Source organism: Pseudoliparis swirei, chromosome 23 (assembly GCF_029220125.1).
Source record: "Pseudoliparis swirei isolate HS2019 ecotype Mariana Trench chromosome 23, NWPU_hadal_v1, whole genome shotgun sequence".
Lineage (NCBI taxonomy): Eukaryota > Metazoa > Chordata > Actinopteri > Perciformes > Liparidae > Pseudoliparis > Pseudoliparis swirei.
Window position 1 is genome coordinate 17,764,961 of NC_079410.1, and position 19,621 is coordinate 17,784,581.

The 19,621-nt window shown below is 46.3% G+C and overlaps 2 protein-coding genes across 10 annotated transcripts in view; one reads left to right on the forward strand and one right to left on the reverse strand.

The window, feature by feature from the left end:
- The first annotated feature begins 1,226 nt into the window (after window positions 1-1,226).
- On the forward strand, window positions 1,227-19,410 carry cbx7a (chromobox homolog 7a). Of its 5 annotated transcripts, none has more exons than XM_056407965.1 (7): window positions 1,227-1,656; window positions 2,752-2,795; window positions 2,941-3,006; window positions 3,154-3,220; window positions 3,380-3,695; window positions 3,787-4,109; window positions 5,418-5,769. In XM_056407965.1, the coding sequence occupies exons 1-7, from the start codon at window positions 1,588-1,590 to the stop codon at window positions 5,481-5,483; spliced, it is 951 nt and encodes a 316-aa protein (XP_056263940.1). In that variant the 5' UTR covers window positions 1,227-1,587; the 3' UTR covers window positions 5,484-5,769. The 5 variants fall into 5 exon arrangements, with proteins under 5 accessions (XP_056263940.1, XP_056263941.1, XP_056263938.1 ...); XM_056407966.1 differs by lacking the exon at window positions 5,418-5,769 and adding an exon at window positions 19,132-19,410 and having other exon boundaries at window positions 1,229-1,656; XM_056407963.1 differs by lacking the exon at window positions 5,418-5,769 and having other exon boundaries at window positions 1,235-1,444; window positions 1,534-1,656; window positions 3,787-4,420.
- ep300b (E1A binding protein p300 b) overlaps window positions 10,372-19,621 on the reverse strand; it is a 36,442-nt gene continuing 27,192 nt past the window's right edge. For 3 of the 5 annotated variants that reach the window (XM_056407958.1, XM_056407956.1, XM_056407957.1), the window contains exons 25-30: window positions 17,802-18,062; window positions 17,463-17,628; window positions 16,581-16,748; window positions 16,310-16,471; window positions 15,630-15,911; window positions 10,372-14,927 (exon numbers count right to left, since the gene is read on the reverse strand). In XM_056407958.1, the coding sequence (XP_056263933.1) occupies window positions 11,733-14,927; window positions 15,630-15,911; window positions 16,310-16,471; window positions 16,581-16,748; window positions 17,463-17,628; window positions 17,802-18,062 (4,234 nt within the window). In that variant the 3' untranslated portion in view covers window positions 10,372-11,732. Of the gene's footprint in view, window positions 14,928-15,629; window positions 15,912-16,309; window positions 16,472-16,571; window positions 16,749-17,462; window positions 17,629-17,801; window positions 18,063-19,621 lie in introns of all 5 variants that reach the window. The other 2 variants (XM_056407955.1, XM_056407954.1) reach the window with 1 other exon arrangement.

A 19,621-nucleotide genomic window follows, 5' to 3' on the forward strand; every position in this document is an offset into this window, starting at 1 on the left:
TATGTGTATGTATGCGAATGTGTGTGTGTGTTTATGTGTGTGTGTGTGTGTGTATTTAAACTGATGCACACCACCCTCCATGAAAGATAGTCATCGGTCCCCACCTGGGGGGATGGACGAGTACACGTTCAGGTATATGGAGTTAGATAAGTGTGTGACCAAACCACTAAACTTGGATTTTAAGGATCCGTCCTCTCTACTAAACGTCGGCTGCAACATATAAGCGGTCATGATGGCGCTGACATCTTCATCTGGAGTTGCCCCTCCTCACCCCCGAGATGCTGCTTAGCATTCAGGACGTATAAAATGTCGATTTCCAGTCAGTGTTTAACCGTTTGTTTCCATATTTGGATCAAACGTGTCTGGAGGGGCGACAGTCTCCACCACACTGGAGCTACTTTTTTATTTCCATTGTAGATTCTGATCTTTTCCTTCACGGCTGTTACATAAAAGCCGAGCAGCATTGACTCCAGTGGTTTGACTAAACAGACTCATTTGACTGAGTTTCACTTCTCGAGGAGCTCAGCGCCTTTCAGGCCAACACAACGGCGCCCTTGAAGCTGCGGTTGGGTTTGATATGATCTTCTGTTTGTTCATATCGTAAAGGAATAGTTTAGGAACATTTTTAGGAAATAGGTGTCTCCACCAGAAAGGAAATAGGTCCTTTCTGGTGGAGATGTAAGGCCACATGTTTAATGTAAACACTGGAAACAAGTCCAGTCCTCATGCTAAGCTAAGCTAAGCTAACCAACTGACCGGCTCCATCTGACTGAAGGTTTTTTTTTCTTTTTTTCTGTGAAAGAGTTTTTTCTATTTCTAGGGATGTCTATATGTACAGATTGTAAAGCCCTCTGATGCTAATTTGTAATTTGTAATTATGGGCTATACAAAATATACTGAATTGAATTGCATATATCCCAATAAGCATATTTCCCAAAATATTTATTTAAAGAAACATATAACGGGTTGACCTTGACTGTAATAAAACATAAAGTCGCGTCACTTTCGATCTTCCTGAAAAAAATGAGGCTTTCAAAAAAATACAAAAATGTTATCCCTGAAATAAAACCTGAGTGTATTGAGTGTCCTCTAAACTGAACCAATAGGGCTATTTATTATTAAAGAACAAGTGTTCCCTAACTTTAATAACTCGACATAATAACCTTGACCCCGCCCCCCTTCCCGTTTCCTCTGTCCCCTTTCTGCACTCTGCTCCAATTTGCCCACGAGGCCGCGCACGCACACTGGGGGCCCGGCTCTACGCAATGGAAAGGCGGCGCGCTCGACTTAAAGGAGCGCGCTGTCCCAAGCCGTGTTGATGTGTCGCAGATTGTAAAACGTGAGGCAGGCAGCTGGAGTTTGGAGGGAGGGACGCGCGGACAGGCAGCCCCTCACCGCGAGGCGTCACACCGGGGAGCGAAACGGACGCGCGAGGGACGGCGAGGTGTTTATTTTAAAACAATAGTGACGCCCCCCTCCTTCCTCGAAGCCGAGGCTATTTTTTAATTTTTTATTTCATCACTTCGGTTCCAGCAGCAGGGGCACAGTTTGAGTCTTGTTTTGGAGCGCGTGGAGCAGCACGCGGCGATGGAGCTGTCATCGGTGGGGGACCAAGTGTTCGCCGTGGAGTCAATAATCAAGAAGAGAGTGAGGAAGGTAACCGCGTAACTTGCATAACTTATATCCCCGTGTTGTTGTTGTTGTTGTGGTGGTGGTGTGCCATATCCGTTGTCCTCGTGCACAGCAACACTAGAGGCTGCGCACTTCCCACGCAGGTTACGCAAAAAAGCGATGTTCGGACTCATCTGTGCGTATAGTTTCTACATTGTTTGGCATCCCGTAACTTCCACGTGCATCGGCCGCGACGCTGCAGCAGCTCGCGTGTTTTGAAGCCGCCATACGCAGCTGTAGTACAAATGGAAAAGGGGGTGTGTATGTGTGTGTGTGTGTGTGTGTGTGTGTGTGTGTCGTGGAAGCGTGGACGCGGGGAGCTGCGCAGTTGATTTAAGTTCCGCCAGCGAGCGGCTGAGTATCGGCTTGAAAACTGCTGCGTAATGTCCCTGAACGCTGCGTAGTGGTGACCAATCAATTTTTTATTATTGATTTTTTTTTTTTTCAAACAGTGTGGGGGGGGGATCTGGACTCTTTCGACCAATCTAACGGCACATTGTCGTTATTGATGCAGCGCGTGCACATCATCTGATCCGTCATGTAACACGGATGACGTAGTGCGCCATCACCTTCATGGAACAGCCGGTTCATCAGCCGTCATAAAGTTTAGATCGATTCGATATGACGCTATTAAAGTACACGCGCGAGCGCAGCTATATGTTTCCACCGGGGCTGTTGTGATGATTATGTCATGGTTCCTGGCTGAATGTTACGCAACGCCACGTTGTTTACATGTGGCCCCACCTCTCCCCGCGTAATGTTTTAAGGAGCTCGTACATTCTAGAAAGAAGAGGAAGCCATGTGTGGTCAAGTCACCGGCGACGCAAGAGAAATAAGGCTGCTGTTTGGAGGCCGCCCAGCCCCGCTGTCATTGACGTCATCCTATCCTAAAAACACCATTTGATAGAGAGAAGGATGACCAGTGGCCCTGCCTCCTCTCCTCGCACCTCGTTTTAAAGTGACAGGCGTCCTTTTCCCGTCGCGCTCCTTGCTCCTTCATCCCACTGAGGCGGGTTTAAAACACGGTTCTGCTGCTTCTCCTCTAAGCCCCCCCCCCTCCTTCTCTCTGTGTCTCTTCAGGGTAATGTGGAGTATCTACTGAAATGGCAGGGATGGTCCCCGAAGTGAGTAAGCCTTGACTCATCGTCCGGTGATCTCATCCTTCCAATATAAACTCAGCCTTTTCAAAATATGCTCTTTGATACTTGACCGGGGAAGCTAAACAGACAGGCGGACAGACTTATTTGAATGTGTGTGTTGTGTTGGCAGGTACAGTACTTGGGAACCAGAGGAAAATATTTTGGACCCACGCCTGGTCCTGGCCTACGAAGAGAAGTGAGTAAAATTGGAGAGTTTATTTTTATGCTTGCAAAGCACTCTATTTGTGTTTTTTCTTTTTGTTCTTACGCTCTCGATCTGTTTCTCTTTGCCTCTCTGTCTCTGTCCTCTCCCGCCGGTCTGCTCCGACCTCCTCTCTGCAAGTCAGGAGAAGATCAGAGCTCTGGCCTATCGCAGGAAAGGTCTCAGACCCAGGAGGCTCGTCCTGCGGGTAGCGACACTTTACCTCCCTAAATGTCTTTTTTAGTGTCCAAAAGTTGTCCATCAAATGCATTTCGATGGCAGAATTGTAGCCGGAGACGATGCAGCGGTTGTCTTGAAACGAACACGTCAATGCGTTAACCTCGGTGACCTTTTTGCTCCGCCCCAGAACATCTTTGCCATGGACCTCCGCAGCGCCAACAAGGCCTTGGAGAAGCCCCCCCCAAGACTGCGTCTCTCCCTCACCCGCTCCATGAGTACCGACGTGGACGCGGGCGAGCGGGGCAGCCTGTACCGGCGCCTCGCCAGGAGGAAGATCAAGCACCGCGCGTCCAAACGAGGGCTGGAGGGACCCTCGAACAAAACCATGGTCCCACTGAGGAAGACGGAGGAGCCCATGGAGGAGGACTGGTGCGGCACCAGCGAGGAGGAGAAGCAGGAATCTGAAGGCACCGCCGAGGAGACGCACAAAGACAGTTTATACGGTTGGTTTGTCCAGTTGGTCGTCCAGAAGGTCAATCGTTCGGACGTGGACCTTTCACCGTAAACAAAGTGTGTGTTTGTTTTGTCTTCCAGGGGAGTTGGAGTGCAGCTCCTCCCCCCCCCTGCTGGAGCGACAGGACATGGAGATGGTCGAAACGAGACCCAACCAAACGTTTGCGTGCGACCAGTCAAAAGACAGTGGCTCGGTGCCCGAGGCCGCACCGGAAGACGAGGTTTCCGTCGGCAACGAGTCCGATTGGGACGGGGAGGAGGAGGTCGAGTCAGGGTCGGAGTCTCCCGGATTAGTGAGCGACGACACGGCCTCGGTGATGGTGAGCAGCAGCGAGGTGTCGAAGGCGGAAACGAGAGGCGACAATCAGAGTGTTACTACGGCGACGGCAGGCAGCCGGGAGAAGGTGATCTCTACAGACGTGACCATCAACTGTCTGACGGTGACTTTTAAAGAAGCCCCGGTGGCTGCAGGCTTCTTTAAGGACTACTAAATGATGAAAAAACGAGAGCTCAAAGCAACCCGAATTAGACTCGCCACTCATTTTGTACATGTACATAGTTGCGTGCGTCCGGTGGTTCCTCATGTTTACAAAACTACACTCATTTCCTACTGAGTTCAATGAAGACATTGTTGCCTTTTTGAATAGAAAAAAAAAAATGAGTGGCAATTTTATCATTGTGGCTACTTTTATTAGACGCGATAGGAAGCCCGAAGGTCCCAAAAAAAGTCCTCCAATCATCTATCGTAATCCAGCAGACTAAATGGATCTCAGTGGCGGGTTCGGTTACCGGGTTCACCAAGAGCAGGAGACACGCGCTGACACAGCAGATGTAACACTCCACATTACTACTTCCACGCAGCTACTTCCTCCAGAGGTCCTCAGTGCTTTCCAGCCAGAGATCGGTCACACACTCAAATCTGTTCTCGGGGGGGGGGGGGGGGGGGGTTTCAGTTGCTCCTCTTTCTTACGGAATAATGTTTTTTAAAGATGTTGCTTTTTCTTCTTCTTTCTTTCCAGTATTTGCACAGCGATAACTGCATGCCCCGTCCGTCTATGCCACACATGCACAAAGCCCTGTCCTGTAGTTCGTTGAAGACGTTTATTTCTGTCACAAAAGAAGTAAAACAAAGGGAAAGAATTATTGCCTTCTGCTTAGATGAAGTTCTGCATTTGGAGGCACAAAAAAGAAATACACGGTTGTGTTTGCCGTCCGTCTGTCCTTTTACTTTTTCAAGTATGAAATGCTACCTGGTTCTATTTTTGTATTACCAATTGATAGTCCGCTCTTCTCACTCGCCTTTGTGCATTTCAAAAGAGGCTATCGGTTTACGCCGCTGCCGTTCTGCTGTGTACAAATGTACGTTGGTCAAACTGTAGTGGGCAATTATTTATTGCATGTCACATGTATAAGCTAAACTAACTTATGTCACTTATATGTGTCTTTCTCTGACAAAGATTAACTGTCAAACATGTCTTCTCTCTCTGAAAATAGTTTTTTATTTTGACCAATAAATATGAACACAAATAACTTTGTCTTCTGGAGCATATTTATCATGCGAGTACTTTTAATGTACATTAAATATCAGATGGTGGGTTGAGGAAAGCTCACATCACAGTTTTCCTCCTCAAATACTTTTCTCGTGTAGTTATTCCACATTATTGTTCCTGTGAGATAATAATGTTCCTTTTCGTGTAACCTACTTGTTTCAGAGATGCAGTGGTTTAGTTTGGTGTTCAACAGCGCCCCCTACATCCAGAAGTTACCTCATGAACTGAACCAGAGACCCCCAGAGCTTGACACGAGAACTATGACGTTTAACGAATAATGTGTTCATCATTAGAGCAAAGCAGCCACACAGACCACGTGACAGCGTCATCACGAATATACTACGAGTTTATGAATTAGACTTTTTATACTGTGACACATTGGACATACTACACTGACTTATTGCATGACCTTTTATGTAATGCTCTTTTTATTTGACATATACATTTTTTACAATGAATATTTTTAGGACTTCTGTTTGATATATTATGCTATAATTTTATTTTAAAATACTACACTGACTTCTTTTTTTACATTTCAATTATATACAATGACTATATTTGTAGGACTTTTGTTTGTTATATTATTGTCGATTTATTTAATTAGTTGGACTGCTTCAGCAGTCCAACTATTGTTCTTGTAATCTTTATTAAACTTATTATTATTATTATTATACTATTTCTTCCGTACCTTACTTGTCCCTCTTCTACTCCTTCATATATTCAGCTATTTAAACTATTCAAATATTACAAAATTCAGCTTCTTCAGCACTAGATTGTTATGACCTTTCATATTTCAAAACTTTCAAATGTTCATATATTTAAATACTTTTATGTTATTTTGATTTCATCAGATCCTATGGAGAAAATATTCAACTTTAAAAAGCTTACAGTATCTTCATATTTTCAGAAAATTCAGCTATTCAATTTTCTTATGTTCAGATATCCTTCAGCTATTACTGTATATTTTCAAATATTTTTTATCTTTTCAAACTTTCAAATTATTAATTTTTTTATGGAATAAATAATGAATGGGATCCAATGGGGGAAATCTTCAAATCTGCTTCAATTTGTTCAACTTTAAAAGCTTACAATATCAGCATACATTCAGCAAAAGAAACAATTCAACGTTTAAATGTTGACAAAAGTGTTAGCTATAACTTTATAAATAAGCTTCTTTTCATATCTCGTATAGTTATTTAATTGTAACCATTTTAGTTTTATGTGTTTTTCCGCTCCTCCTGGACTTTACAATGTGTGTGTGTGTGTGGGACCTTAGAGCTGTGACGTCGTCGTTAGAGTGCAGTGCTGCTTCAGAATCTTGCGGAAAAAAGATTTGTATATCGTCACTACGGCCACAATTATTACTCTTTAGGCATACTTTTTTGATAAAGTAGTAGGGAATCTTGTGCTTGTCGTAGACATGTGACTATGTAATCCAACAGTTTCCCCAATTTTTCTAGAGAAGCCTTAACGAGGGAGGAAGTCCACCTTTCTGCTCAGTCATCTCCATTGTAATTCTGAGCACCTTTCAACTTTTTTGAAGCAAGCAGGAACATTTTCTGAACTGCGATTAAACTCATTTCTTAACCTAAAAAATATTTAAGGACATGTAAACGTTCACAAAAGCCTTGAGCATCTCCTAATGTAGACGTCTTTAGGATCAGAGTTATAGTTCTCTGTCAAATCCGAAGGGTTTAACAGGGTGATTTCATCAGATTCTGTGCTGTCTCTCACTCACAGGTGTTTCATGTTAGGCTAATCAGTGGCGGATCTCAGTCTTGTTTATCATACATTTTGAACCCCCCCCCCCCCCCCCACACAACACACACACACACACACAGACTAACGTTTGTGCGTGTGTGTGGCCGCGTGCGCGTGTGTCTTTAAATGGAGAGATAGAGGAGAACCAGCATTTGAATTTTTCTGGTCTCATTTAACCCACAAACATAACAAACATATCGGCGCGTTCGGCTCAATCTTTCCTCTCTATTGATTCTACTATTTCGGTGATTTGATCATGTTTTTTTTGACAGGGTTTAACAAATGCTTTTGTAGAAAATCCACTCGGTGTTTAGATCGTTTATCCTTCACTCTGGTTTCTCCCTCTCTCTCTTTCTTTATCTTTCTCCTTCTGACTCTCAATTTCTTTCTCTCTCTTGATCTCACGTCTGACTTTTCCCCCTCTCTCTCATTTCTTGGATTGTGATTCATATCTTTGAATATTTAGAAGTTAAAGTTTTGCTTATCTTTTTCAGTTATACATTTCCACCCAATATGTTTGTGCTTCAACATTTTAAGCAGGAAGTTTCCCTTTTTGATATGTTCAGATGTTTAAGCTATGTTCAGCCTATTATCTGTTGGCAGCTATTTTAAGCTATGTTCAGCTTTAAAACATTTTTTATTTCAGCTAAATTCAGACATTTTCAGTTATTCATTTCATATTTCAGCTATTTCCAGACATTTTCACTTATTCATTTCATATTTCAGCTATTTCCAGACATTTTCACTTATTCATTTCATATTTCAGTTATTTCCAGATATTTTCAAACCTTTTCCAGCAATTTTGTTTTTATTTTTCAGCTTCAAGCTTTCAAATGTTAGCATTCCAACGCATGTTCAGAAGGAAATGCATTTTCTAGTTATTAAATACTACCCAATGACTTTTTTAAACATTTAAATAATATAAAATGAATATATTTTTAAGAGTTTTGTTTGATATATTATGCACAATAAAAATAAAAAAAATACTACACTGACTTAAAAAAAAATGTTATGACATACTACACAATTATTTTTTTAATTATTTACTTTTTAATTAGCAGTGAGCATGAAGTAAACTTAAAATAATTAACAGATTTTATTATAAATACAATGTATTTGTACATTTTGCAGATATGAACTTTTTTAAATCGAAGGCAGGTTAGTAATTATATATATTTTTTATAAACTCTTAATTAACTTAGTAGTCCTGCTGATCATATATATACTATAAATATATTTATATATGTGTATATATATATACATATATTTCTATATAGATGTGTTTGTATATATATATCTCTCTATATATATATATACATGTGTGTATATATATGTACATATATATGTATATATACACACATGTATATATATATATATGTGTATATGTATATACACATATATATGTGCATATATGCATACAGTGCATCTGGAAAGTATTCACAGCGCTTCTCTTTTTCCACATTTTGTTATGTTACAGCCTTATTCCAAAATGGATTAAATTCATTATTTTCCTCAACATTCTACACACAACAACCCATAATGACAAAGTGAAAACTGTTTTTTGCACATTTTTGCACATTTATTAAAAATAAAGAACGAAAACATAACATGTACATAAGTATTCACAGCCTTTGCTCAATACTTTGTTGAAGCACCTTTGGCAGCAATTACAGCCTCAAGTCTTCTTGGGTATGATTCCACAAGCGTGGCACACCTATTTCTGGGCAGTTTCTCCCATTCTTCTTTGCAGAACCTCTCAAGTTCCATCAGGTTGGATGGGGAGCGTCGGTGCACAGCAATTTTCAGATCTCTCCAGAGATGTTCAATCGGGTTCAAGTCCGGGCTCTGGCTGGGCCACTCGAGGACATTCACAGAGTTGTCCCGAAGCCACTCCTTTGTTATCTTGGCTGTGTGCTTCGGGTCGTTGTCCTGTTGGAAGATGAACCGTCGCCCCAGTCTGAGGTCCAGAGCGCTTTGGAGCATGTTTTCATCCAGGATGTCTCTGTACATTGCTGCATTCATCTTTCCCTCAATCCTGACTCGTCTCCCAGTTCCTCCCGCTGAAAAACATCCCCACAGCATGATGCTGCCACCACCATGCTTCACTGTAGGGATGGTATTGGCCAGGTGATGAGCAGTGCCTGGTTTCCTCCAGACATGACGCTTGGCATTCAGGCCAAAGAGTTCAATCTTTGTTTCATCAGACCAGAGAATTTGGTTTCTCATGGTCTGAGAGTCCTTCAGGTGCTTTTTTGCAAACTCTAGGCGGGCTGTCATGTGCTTTTTACTGAGGAGTGGCTTCCGTCTGGCCACTCGACCAAACAGGCCTGATTTGTGGAGTGCTGCAGAGATGGTTGTCCTTCTGGAAGGTTCTCCTCTCTTCATAGAACAACGCTGGAGCTCTGTCAGAGTGACCATCGGGTTCCTGGTCACCTCCCTGACTAAGGCCCTTCTCCCCCGATCGCTCAGTCTGGCTGGGCGACTCTAGGAAGAGTCCTGGTGGTTACAAACTTCTTCCATGTCCGGATGATGGAGGCCACTGTGCTCATTGGGACTTTCAATGCCGCAGAAATCTTTCTGTACCCTTCGCCAGATCTGTGCCTCGATACAATTCTGTCTCCGAGGTCTATAGATAATTCCTTGAACTTCATGGCTTGGTTTATGCTCTGATATGAAGTCAACTGTGATACCTTATATCGACAGGTGTGTGCCTTTCTCAATCATGTCCAATCAACTGAATTTAGCACAGGTGGACTCCAATCAAACATCTCAAGGATGATCAGTGGAAACAGGATGCACCTGAGCTAAATTTTGAGTGTCATGGCAAAGGCTGTGAATACTTATGTACATGTTATGTTTTCGTTCTTTATTTTTAACAGATTTGCAAAAATTTGAAAAAAACAGTTTTCACTTTGTCATTATGGGTTGTGTGTAGAACGTTGAGGAAAATAACGAATTTAATCCATTTTGGAATAAGGCTGTAACATAACAAAATGTGGAAAAAGTGAAGCGCTGTGAATACTTTCCAAATGCACTGTATATATATTTACATATACACATGTGTAGATATGTGTGTATATATACACATATATATGTATATATATACGTGTACATAATATATAAACATGTATATATATATATACATAAATATACACATAAATATATACACAAAACCAGCCTAGGTTACCATGGGGATCAACCTAGATTAGCAGCTCCGGCCACAGAAAGCTGAACAACACATGAACGTCAACATTCATGTCACAGCTCCGTAGTCCTTTAAAAAAAACATCTCATAATCACACAAAACAATCATATTTCCACAAAAAAAACTCACGCCAGCCGCAGGACACTTCAATGTTGGTAATTTTCATTTTTATTATAAAAAACAGTATTTGAGTCCACGGTTCGCGTTTCCTTTGTACAGTAAAAAATATTAAATTAAACTCCCAAAGTTAGCAGAAAGATAGAGGATGGAGTTTGCGGGAAGGGAGCGCAACTTCCCCCGGGAGGGGGGAAGGCGAGGAGGACGGGGGGGTTAAAGTCCAAGGGGAGCAGCAAAGGAGACAAGGCAGAACGAGACGGAGACTTGACTGCTCACTTCTCCCACTTTTCTCCTCATTTCTGTGCAACACAGTTCATTTGGATCAAAATCCTGTTTGCTCCGAACAGCGGAATCCTAAAAACACTAAAAGGAGCCCCCACCCCACCCACGCTGCTTTCTTTTTTTTCACATCCCAGCCCATGTCCTCAAAATGTTTCAGGCACACAGGTATGCATCCCCCCTCCCCAAGCCTCCACCGCTCCACAGGAAGTCTTGAAAGGAAGGAGTGCACACACATTCGAGGGAGAGGGCTTGCATGTTTCGCGAGGGGAGAGGCTCTCGCTCGGAGGCCGGGACGTCGCGACGAGTCCGTTCAACATCTCGCTTCACAGCAGAGCCTCGACCGCTGCGATAGAATACTGACAACTATTCCCACCTGGACAAACCCAACGAAAGACATCGAAACGTGAAATGAAATATTCACTACCCCAGTCAATAACAAAAATATATTTCTATACGAATTGTAGCAGTCTCAGGGTACGTAACCCCCCCCCCCCAAGAGAAAATAATAAATAAAGTAAACCCAAACATTAAACCAAAAAAAATCAACAAAGATATGCATCGTTTGGATTTACATTAATAATAATCCACATTACTCTGCCAACGGAAAGACACAGACTGGATGTCGGGGAGACGGAAACCATAAAAAGTTCTTTGCATTAAATCATTTCCACTTTCATTCTTGACCACTTTTAAAATCTTAAAAACATTTCTTAAAAAAAAAAGGCAAGTACTCCTATTTACCCCCCCAAAAATATCACCTTTCTTGTATTCAGCATGAGGTGGCGGTGATTGGAGGGAGGTGGTGGGGGGGCAGCTAGAGGAACCGCCCCCCTCTTTGTCCACAGTTGGCAAAAAAAAAATATATATTAACAGCAATAACTTACAATTCATTTATTCTAATTTATTTAAACGACTGTTCGATTTATTGTTCATCTCCCATAGGAAGTTTCAGTTCAATGCATCTTTATTGAAAACATTTTAAATAACATTTAATAATAGTATAAAAAAAAGAAAGGCTAAGTAATAACAATAACACTGTCCTGGGCGAGTGCAGTTTGTGCGAAGAGTCTCAGAGTTTCAGCTGAACTTGACACGTGACGTAGAATTCATCCCTACATGATGTCTAAAGGGTTGTGGTTCATGTTCTGGCCAAGCGGGTTCTGGCCCAGCGGGTCCTGACCGCTGCCCCCCGGCCCATGTAGACCAGCCATGCCACTCAGTTGGGATAGCATAGCGTTCTGGTCCGACCCAAACTGCTCCATAGAGTTCTGATGCTGCTGCTGGGCCGTTGGCTGTTGCTGTGGAGGCACCACCATGCCCGGGTGGTGCTGGTTCAGGTGGCCCGGGTGCGGGGAACCCGTCTGCATCTGGGGCGAGATGTGATGCGGGGAGGGCTGGGGCTGCATGCGCGGGGACGGGCTGGAGTGCGGCGGCTGGGACTGGGGCCTCGGCGACGGCTGTGGGGAGCGCACCTGGTTGGCTAGCGACGTGGACAGCGCCTGGCCCTGCAGGTGTGGGGACTGGGCCATCTGCTGCTGGGGGCTCATGGGATTGCTGTGCTGGGCTGGTGACCCTCCAGGGCCCAGATGCTGCTGATGATGCTGCTGCTGTTGTTGTTGCTGTTGTTGTTGCTGCTGGAGCAGCCTCTGGTGGAGGGCCTGTTGGAGCAGAGCTTGAGACGATGGTGGTGGGGCGCCACTTTGCGTGGGCTGAGGGCCCTGAGGTGGCTGCTGAGGACCTCCTCCACCGCCTCCACCTGGCCCCGCATCACCCCCTGGCAGGCCAGCCATGGCGTTCTGCTGCTGCTGCATCTGGAGGTGGTGCTGATGCTGCAGCCTCTGCTGGAGGGCGGCCGCTTGCTGCTGGGCCACTGACCCGGGGTAACCCTGACCAGGGGGGCCACCGGGCTGCTGAGGGCCAAGGGGTGGCCCAGCTGGACCCGGTCCCACTGTAGGAGGCTGCATCCCCGGCTGTCCCATGTAGCCCTGCTGCCCCTGTGGAGGCTGAGGCTGCTGGAACTGACCGTGATTAACACTCATTTGTTGATGTTGTTGCTGCTGCAGATGCCGTCTCATGAGCAGCTCTCTAAACTGGGGACTGTTGAGATTCCCCATCTGTGGCCCCTGGCCCGGCACACCTCTTCCTCCACCTTGTTGCTGCTGCTGTTGTTGTTGTTGCTGCTGCTGGAGAGCTGCCACTTGCTGCAAACTGGTGAGCATCGGCCTCTGTTGTTGCTGTTGCTGCTGCTGCTGTTGTTGTTGCTGCAATTGCTGTTGCTGCTGCAGTTGTTGTTGTTGTTGTTGCTGCTGAACTTGCTGTAGCTGCGCCATAGTTGCCATGTTAACATTCGTCCCTCCCTGACCCCCCATGTGCATCCCCGGCTGGCCGCCACCTGCAGCGTTCATGTTCACCTGTTGGCCCCCTCCGGCCGTGACATTACCAACGGGACCTCCCGTGGGAACCGGACCTCCGGGCCCCCCACCTGGTCCACCCGGGCCCCCCACCTTGTATTTCGAGGCCCTCTGCTTGATGAACGCAGCCATGAGCTGAGGGTTGGACCGCAAGATGTTGAGGACTTGCTGTTGCTGGAGTGGCGAGCTCGGCGAGCGGAGAGTTCGTAGCAGCTCCTGCAGGGCGGCCTGCGGGATGTTCCCACCGGTGCTCCCCGGCCCCGGGACACCAGCAGCTCCAGCCACAGCTCCACCTGGGATGCCGCCACCAGCCCCTTGCTGGGCCATATTCATCAAGACAGCGTGGCCCTGAGCTTGTTGGTGGTGTTGTTGTTGTTGCTGCATTTGCTGCTGTTGAGCTGCCACCATGGCTGGATGGCTCATCATAGCTTGCCTCTGCTGTGGTGGCATCCCCTGGCCTGCCCACTGCTGTTGAGGGTTTTGATGTGGAGCGCCTAGTCGCTGCTGTTGGAGCTGTACCTGAGGGGGCAGCTGGCCCGGGGGCAGGTTACCCTGCTGAGGGGGCTGCTGTTGGGGGCCGCCACCGCCGACCATCATCCCCGGTGGAGCACTTTGCTGTTGGTCCATGTGGGCGCGAGCAGCTGCCACCGCTGCTTGGGTCTGTGGGGGCATACCCTGGGTTCCAGCCATCCCTACCGCCCCTGGGTGTCCCATGCCCACCTGTTGACCCTGACCCTGTTGATTGTGAGGGTGAAGAGGCATCAAGCCCGCAGCCGCTTGTCTCTGCAGAGCCATCTTCCTCTGAGCGTCGGCTACCTGTTGGATCTTCATGGCAATTTCTACTGCTGCCGGTGGAGGGCCAGACGGATGCTGCTGTGACAGGGAAGGCTGGCCCTGGGGCTGGCTGGGAGGCTGTTGGCCCCCAACGCTTCCAGGCATCATCACGCCACCAAGCTGCTGCTGGGGGGGCGTTGAAGAGCCGAGGACTGGTTTACCCTGGGATTGATGTATTGGGGAGGAGCCTGGGGGTCTGTTGGCATTTGGAGGCAGACTGCTGGGGTGCTGTTGAGGCTTGGTCCCTGCTCCACTTTGCTGCTGGGCCTGAGAAAGCGTCTGCTGCTGATGTTCGGGAGAGCTCATCATCCCCCCAGGCCCACCTCCTCCACCTGCCATCTGCTGGAACTGTTGGTGAAGAGGGTGTTGAGGATGTTGAGGCATACCACCTTGTGGGGGCATGCCATCTGGCTGCTGCTGCTGCTGCTGAACTCCAGATCCAGGGCCCATTCCTTGCTCTGGGCCTGGAGGCATGGTCTGAGTCGGGGTCTGTGGTGTTGGGGGTTGTGTTCCACCAGAAGTTGGGGTACTGGGTGCCGTGGAGCCATTGTTCCCCGGGGATGGAAGTCCTGCCACAGGTCCTCCCGGTGGCCCTCCGGCTGTCTGCCCCACCCTCTGCATGCTGGCCATCCTCCTCCTCAACATCTGGGCCTGCTGGAGCCGGTGCTGCAGCTGCTGCTGCCGGAGCTTTTGTTTTATGTTCAGGCAGAACGGGACGGGGCATTTGTTCTCCTGACAGTGTTTGGCGTGGTAGCAGCACAGCGCAATGAGCTGCTTGCAGATGGGACAGCCGCCGTTTGTCTTGCGCTTGCAGCCTTTCGTGTGCTGGACAACGCGCTTCATCTTTTGGCAGGACGGCAGGGAGCAGTTGGCGTTGCGACACTGACACGCGTGGACCAGCGACTGGATGCAGCGCTGGATGCTGAGGCGCCGAGAATCTCCCGGACTCTGGGTGGCTGCAGCCGCCGGGTTGTTGCTGTCATCGTCCAGTCCGAGCCCCAGCTTATCCATCTTGTGCTCATGACCTTTGATGTTGTAGCAAGTGATGCACAAGTCATAGTCCTGGAGAAGGAAGGAAAAAGAGAGGGAGATGGGGAATTAAATCTGAATCCAAGTACCGGATTAAAGTCCTGTGAAACTAGAAAAATAAAATTAGTTTTATGCACTAAATTGTGTGCGATCAAGACTCCGTCTGCAGCAGCAGTCGTCACTCTGCGCGCCGATGATCACACCCGGCAACGGTTGGAAGACGGTGAGGTTTCATGTCCTTCTTGCCGCACTAGCAGCTCAAGTCATGGCACTGGTGTAAACCCTGGGGCAGCTGGTGACTCCATGTGTGCTGAAGGCTGCACGTGGTGTTTTACACCCTGCACAGGCCAAAAGGCCAGAGTGGAGTTAGCGGCAACAATAACCTCCATCCAATGGAATAAGCCGTTTCAAATGGGATTGGAGAATGAAACCCACATCTGTTAAACCACCAGACTTCTATTGTCTACTCTAAACTAAAACCTCCGACCGGATCTATTCATCAGACGCTTAAGTAGAAGAGAAGACCAGAGCATCCATTAAAGATGTTTGTAAACAAAGGCTTTAAGCTCTATTGGGACATAGAAATGAAATATGACTTTCTTTCCCCTCTTCTAGTTGTAAAACACAACAACTGTGGCCAACTTTCACAGTAAGACAGTAATTTGATCACATCTCAGAACTCCCTGTTTTATAGGAGCGGCGTGTGTCCGGTGACAACGGGCTGCGGGTTCTCACCTCGCACACAGTGCAGTGGAAGCGGGTCTCCACGTGGTGTTTACACTCATTGCAGGTGTAGACGAAGCGGTCCTGGCTCTGGTTGTGCAGCTCCACCAACATGCACATGGAGCTCCACTTGGACCTCCGGAGAGAGCTGAACTCCAGGTGCTTGTCCCTGGCGAGAGTTAGGAAGGCGTCGCGGCCGTCCATCAGGTCGCAGGCCATGAGGGGGTCGGCGTCCGTGATGGGGGGCAGCGAGTTGGCGGTGGGGCCGGCGATGAGTCGGATTACAAAGAAGACCTGGGGATGAGGGTGAAGAGGGTCGGCGGTAAGAGGCGTGAAGAGGGCAGCTTGGATTTTAGATTCATGGCTACGTTAAGGAAAATAAATAAAATGACTACCGTTACATGTTGAGTAGGGTGACCGACTGTCAACAGGTGCTACAGATATCAGAATATTGCATACTAGCACATTCCTTCATTCTTACTTCTAATCAATTATTTCTCTGCCGTCAATAAAGGATGTTTTACAGCTGTTGCCAAAGTATAAGCCGATACAACAGAGCTGCAGGATGTTAATGATCTGCATCCACAGAGTGGAAGTCAGTGTAACAACGCATAATGGTCTTATGATTATGCCACAATTCCCCAAAATCAAGAGTAAGCAGCTATTCCTAAAACCAAGTCAGACTTTCATACCTCCTTATGTTTCTCCATGGTGGCGTAGAGTTTCTGGGAAAGGTCGTTGCAAACATTGGGCATCCCGGGTTTCTTCTTATTGGCTCTGCTCATGCTGCTCTTGTTCTTACTCGTCTTTTTATTGTTCTTCTTTTTGGCGTTCTTGCTGTCTCCTTTCGTGACCTGGAAGAGTTTGAAGGTCAGTTTCAACACAAAGCACCGTTATCAATATGCGGTGAGCAAAAAGACAAGCCGGAAGTGAAGATAACGGGAGGACTCTTACTCTACTCACATCTGTGCACTCATTGGAGGTACTGTTCTCCTCCCGCTTCCTCTCCTCCTCCTCCTGCTCCAGCTCCTTGATGCTCTCCTCGAGGACGTTGGGCCAGAAGTCGCCCTCAAAGTACGGCAGCTCCTTGGCACTGGTGAGACGGTCCTCTGTAGCCTGCTTGAAGACGTCCTGAGGGACAAACAGACACGTGTTCAGGTGCTTGTAGAGCCGATAATCTCCTCGTTAACCAAACACGCTTTTCAGGTTCAAAGTTTATTGTTGACCATTGAAAGCCGCAGCTGTGAAAACCAATGCCACCAAGCTACAGGAGTAGTTTAGTAGCTGTTCGAGGTCATTTGATCTTATCACACGTTAGTCATCAGTAGATGAAAGAACCGGGTTCATACACATTTTGACCAATTTCAATGACTTTAAACCAAATTTCCACGACCATGTACTTTTCCATATGTAGCCAAGCATGGTTAATGGTTTAACTCTACACTTCCCTGGCATAGCGGATTATCCCCCCCAAAAAAATTGTGCGATGCGAGTATGATAGCGTGTGCCTGCATATATTTTGAGCGTCTTTCTTTTAAAAACATTAATTACTTCAAACTCAGCATAAATAATCATGTGAATATAAAACATTTACTTGACTTTTCCAAAACTTTTTGTATTTAAGTTTTAAGGACTTTTCCAGGCCAGGAAATAATCATTTTTAAATTCCATGACTTTTCCAGGTTTTCCATGACCGTAGGAACCCTGAAAGAATAAATTATAACATCTACACGCAATCAGAAACACCTTAAAATTGTACTTGTGGCGGGAATATCTTTCTCAAATAATGGGAAGTCAAAGCCTCGTATTGCTGGTACAACGACTCGAAGAGAGATCGTGTCTCACCTTGTAGTCGTGGACGATGCGCTCGGCAACAGCCCGGTCCAGCATCTTCCTGTACCATTCCTGCAGCCGCTTCGGCTTGGGGATCTTCTGGTCCGCTGGGTGGCAATGGAAGATGTAGTCATCCCCTTCGCTGGGGGGACAGGCCCAGATGTGACCCGTTGTGTACCTGGCACAGGGAGACATGTCGTTGTGTTCATTAGAACAGAAGTGAATCGTTTCTTTTTAGCATATTTAAAACCCTGTGTAGGTTTACAGCTTAAATTGAGAGAAATCCCATAACTGATTAGAGCTGCTCAGTCGGGGCCTTTGCATTATGCTTTTAGACGTTTCTTCTCTTACCCCTGCCTCCTGACATACTCCAGGTAGCCTATTAGGATCTCGTGGTAGACGCCAGTTCTGATGAGTCGAGGTTGGAAGAAGTGCACGCTGTCCAGGTAAGAGATGTACACTCGTCTCTGATTGGGTGGTGGGCAGTCCGAGCCGTACTCTTGAACGTGCATGCCGAAAAAACACACGTCCGCTCCGTCGACATCCTCAAACGCAAACAGGGCTTTCATCCTGTAGGGGAAGGACGCAGACATCTCGCCGCTGTCAACAAACCTGGAGGGGGCAGAAAAAACAGCCGTGGTGAGGAAAAGTGGGATAAAAATCCAAGAAATGTCATCAACAACTCTTTCCAGCTGTGCCTTTACCATGATGTTAATAACTACATCACATGGGCAGGTTACGACTGAGACAACGACTGAGACCACCTGAATGCAGCCGTCGTGTTGAATGTTGACGGTAATATTTGGTTCCAAACAGTAACACATGAGGTGCAAGATTGTAACCAGTAACTTGATGTTTTTATATATATATATATATAAAAATAAAACTCTGTACCAAACCACAGCACATAATTGATCTGGCAAATTAGCAAGGACCTGGTGCAGTGCTGGTTCACACTCAGTCGTTTGCTTGGCTCGCTGTGCTGCTGCCGGTTCGGAGCGGGCCGGATGCCCCCGGAAGTGAAGCAATCGAGAGTATTTTTGTTAAAAAAAATTGCTTCTTGACTGCTGTCAATCGCAGGTAAAAGTTTAATGTCTTGTGTTTTGCGTGTCCAGATTGCATTCAGTTAGACGTGCATTGGTCCCAATTAATACACCCGCCAAGTGAGCAGTTGATCAGATGAATGGTTCTCCACATATGCCAGATGTGGTTCAACTGTTGACATTTTGTAGTGAATACCAACTGGTGAGTTTTTTGCAGATGGTTATGAATTAACATTATGATCTTCTTTTCATTTAAAAATACAAGCATTATTGCATTGCTGTGTAAGTCAGTTGCCTCTGTTTACTGGAATGTGGGAACTGTTGTGAACTCTGGTAAATGCACAAACACTGCACTGAGATACTCACTGCACGTCAACTGTTCTACTGTGCAACATGGCCAGCAGACTGTTGCCTAGCAACAACCACCAGCAGATGCATTTGTTTTTGCATCGAGTGAGACCTCCGCTTGGAAACGGGTCCTGCAGTGCCGCCGCCCCTCAAACCCCTCACGCCCCCCTCACACCCCTCCCTGCATACGTTCGATCAAAGACACCAACGATTCAAATCCAGCTGCTCTTCAGCTCTAATGTGTGTTTAACGTGTGTTTAACGTGTGTTTAACGTGTGATTATCCAACAGCACGGTGTCTGACTCGCTGTGGGACTCACTAGCACCTGCTTGAGACCGATGGGGCCTTCTGTCCCTCCTACACGGCTATGCAAGTCATCTCAATGTCAACGTAGTAAATGGAAGATGGTCTGAACATCAAGGTCCTTGCTGTGTGTGGCCCTGCTTGTTTAATCCGATGTATTTCCCAATAGTCATAATTTGGAGTTTATGAAAACTCAAATTCCTGGCATTTGCTCCTGGTGCTCTTCACCCGTGTTTTGGACAAAAATAAAATGGTAGCAACAGGCTTATCGGCTTTAGGTATTTTCCTTTTAAATAAGTGCCGTGTGGTGGACCTAAATTATGCCGTGAAGAGTGGTTCATGTGAATTTCCAAATGTGACTGAATCAATATTAATAAAAGTAACTGATAAGTATTTGAAGGAGGAGATTTTAAAACACAATTTGGTGGGATTGTGTTAGCGCCAATGATTCTTTCATTCAGATCGACTGTGATTGAC

Coding starts and splice junctions, on each gene's coding strand:
- cbx7a (XM_056407962.1), top strand. CDS start 1,588: ATGGAGCTGTCATCGGTGGGGGACCAAGTGTTCGCCGTGGAGTCAATA. Junction 3,007..3,153: donor GTCCTGGCCTACGAAGAGAA/GTGAGTAAAATT, acceptor CCTCTCTGCAAG/TCAGGAGAAGATCAGAGCTC. Junction 3,696..3,786: donor GCACAAAGACAGTTTATACG/GTTGGTTTGTCC, acceptor TTTGTCTTCCAG/GGGAGTTGGAGTGCAGCTCC.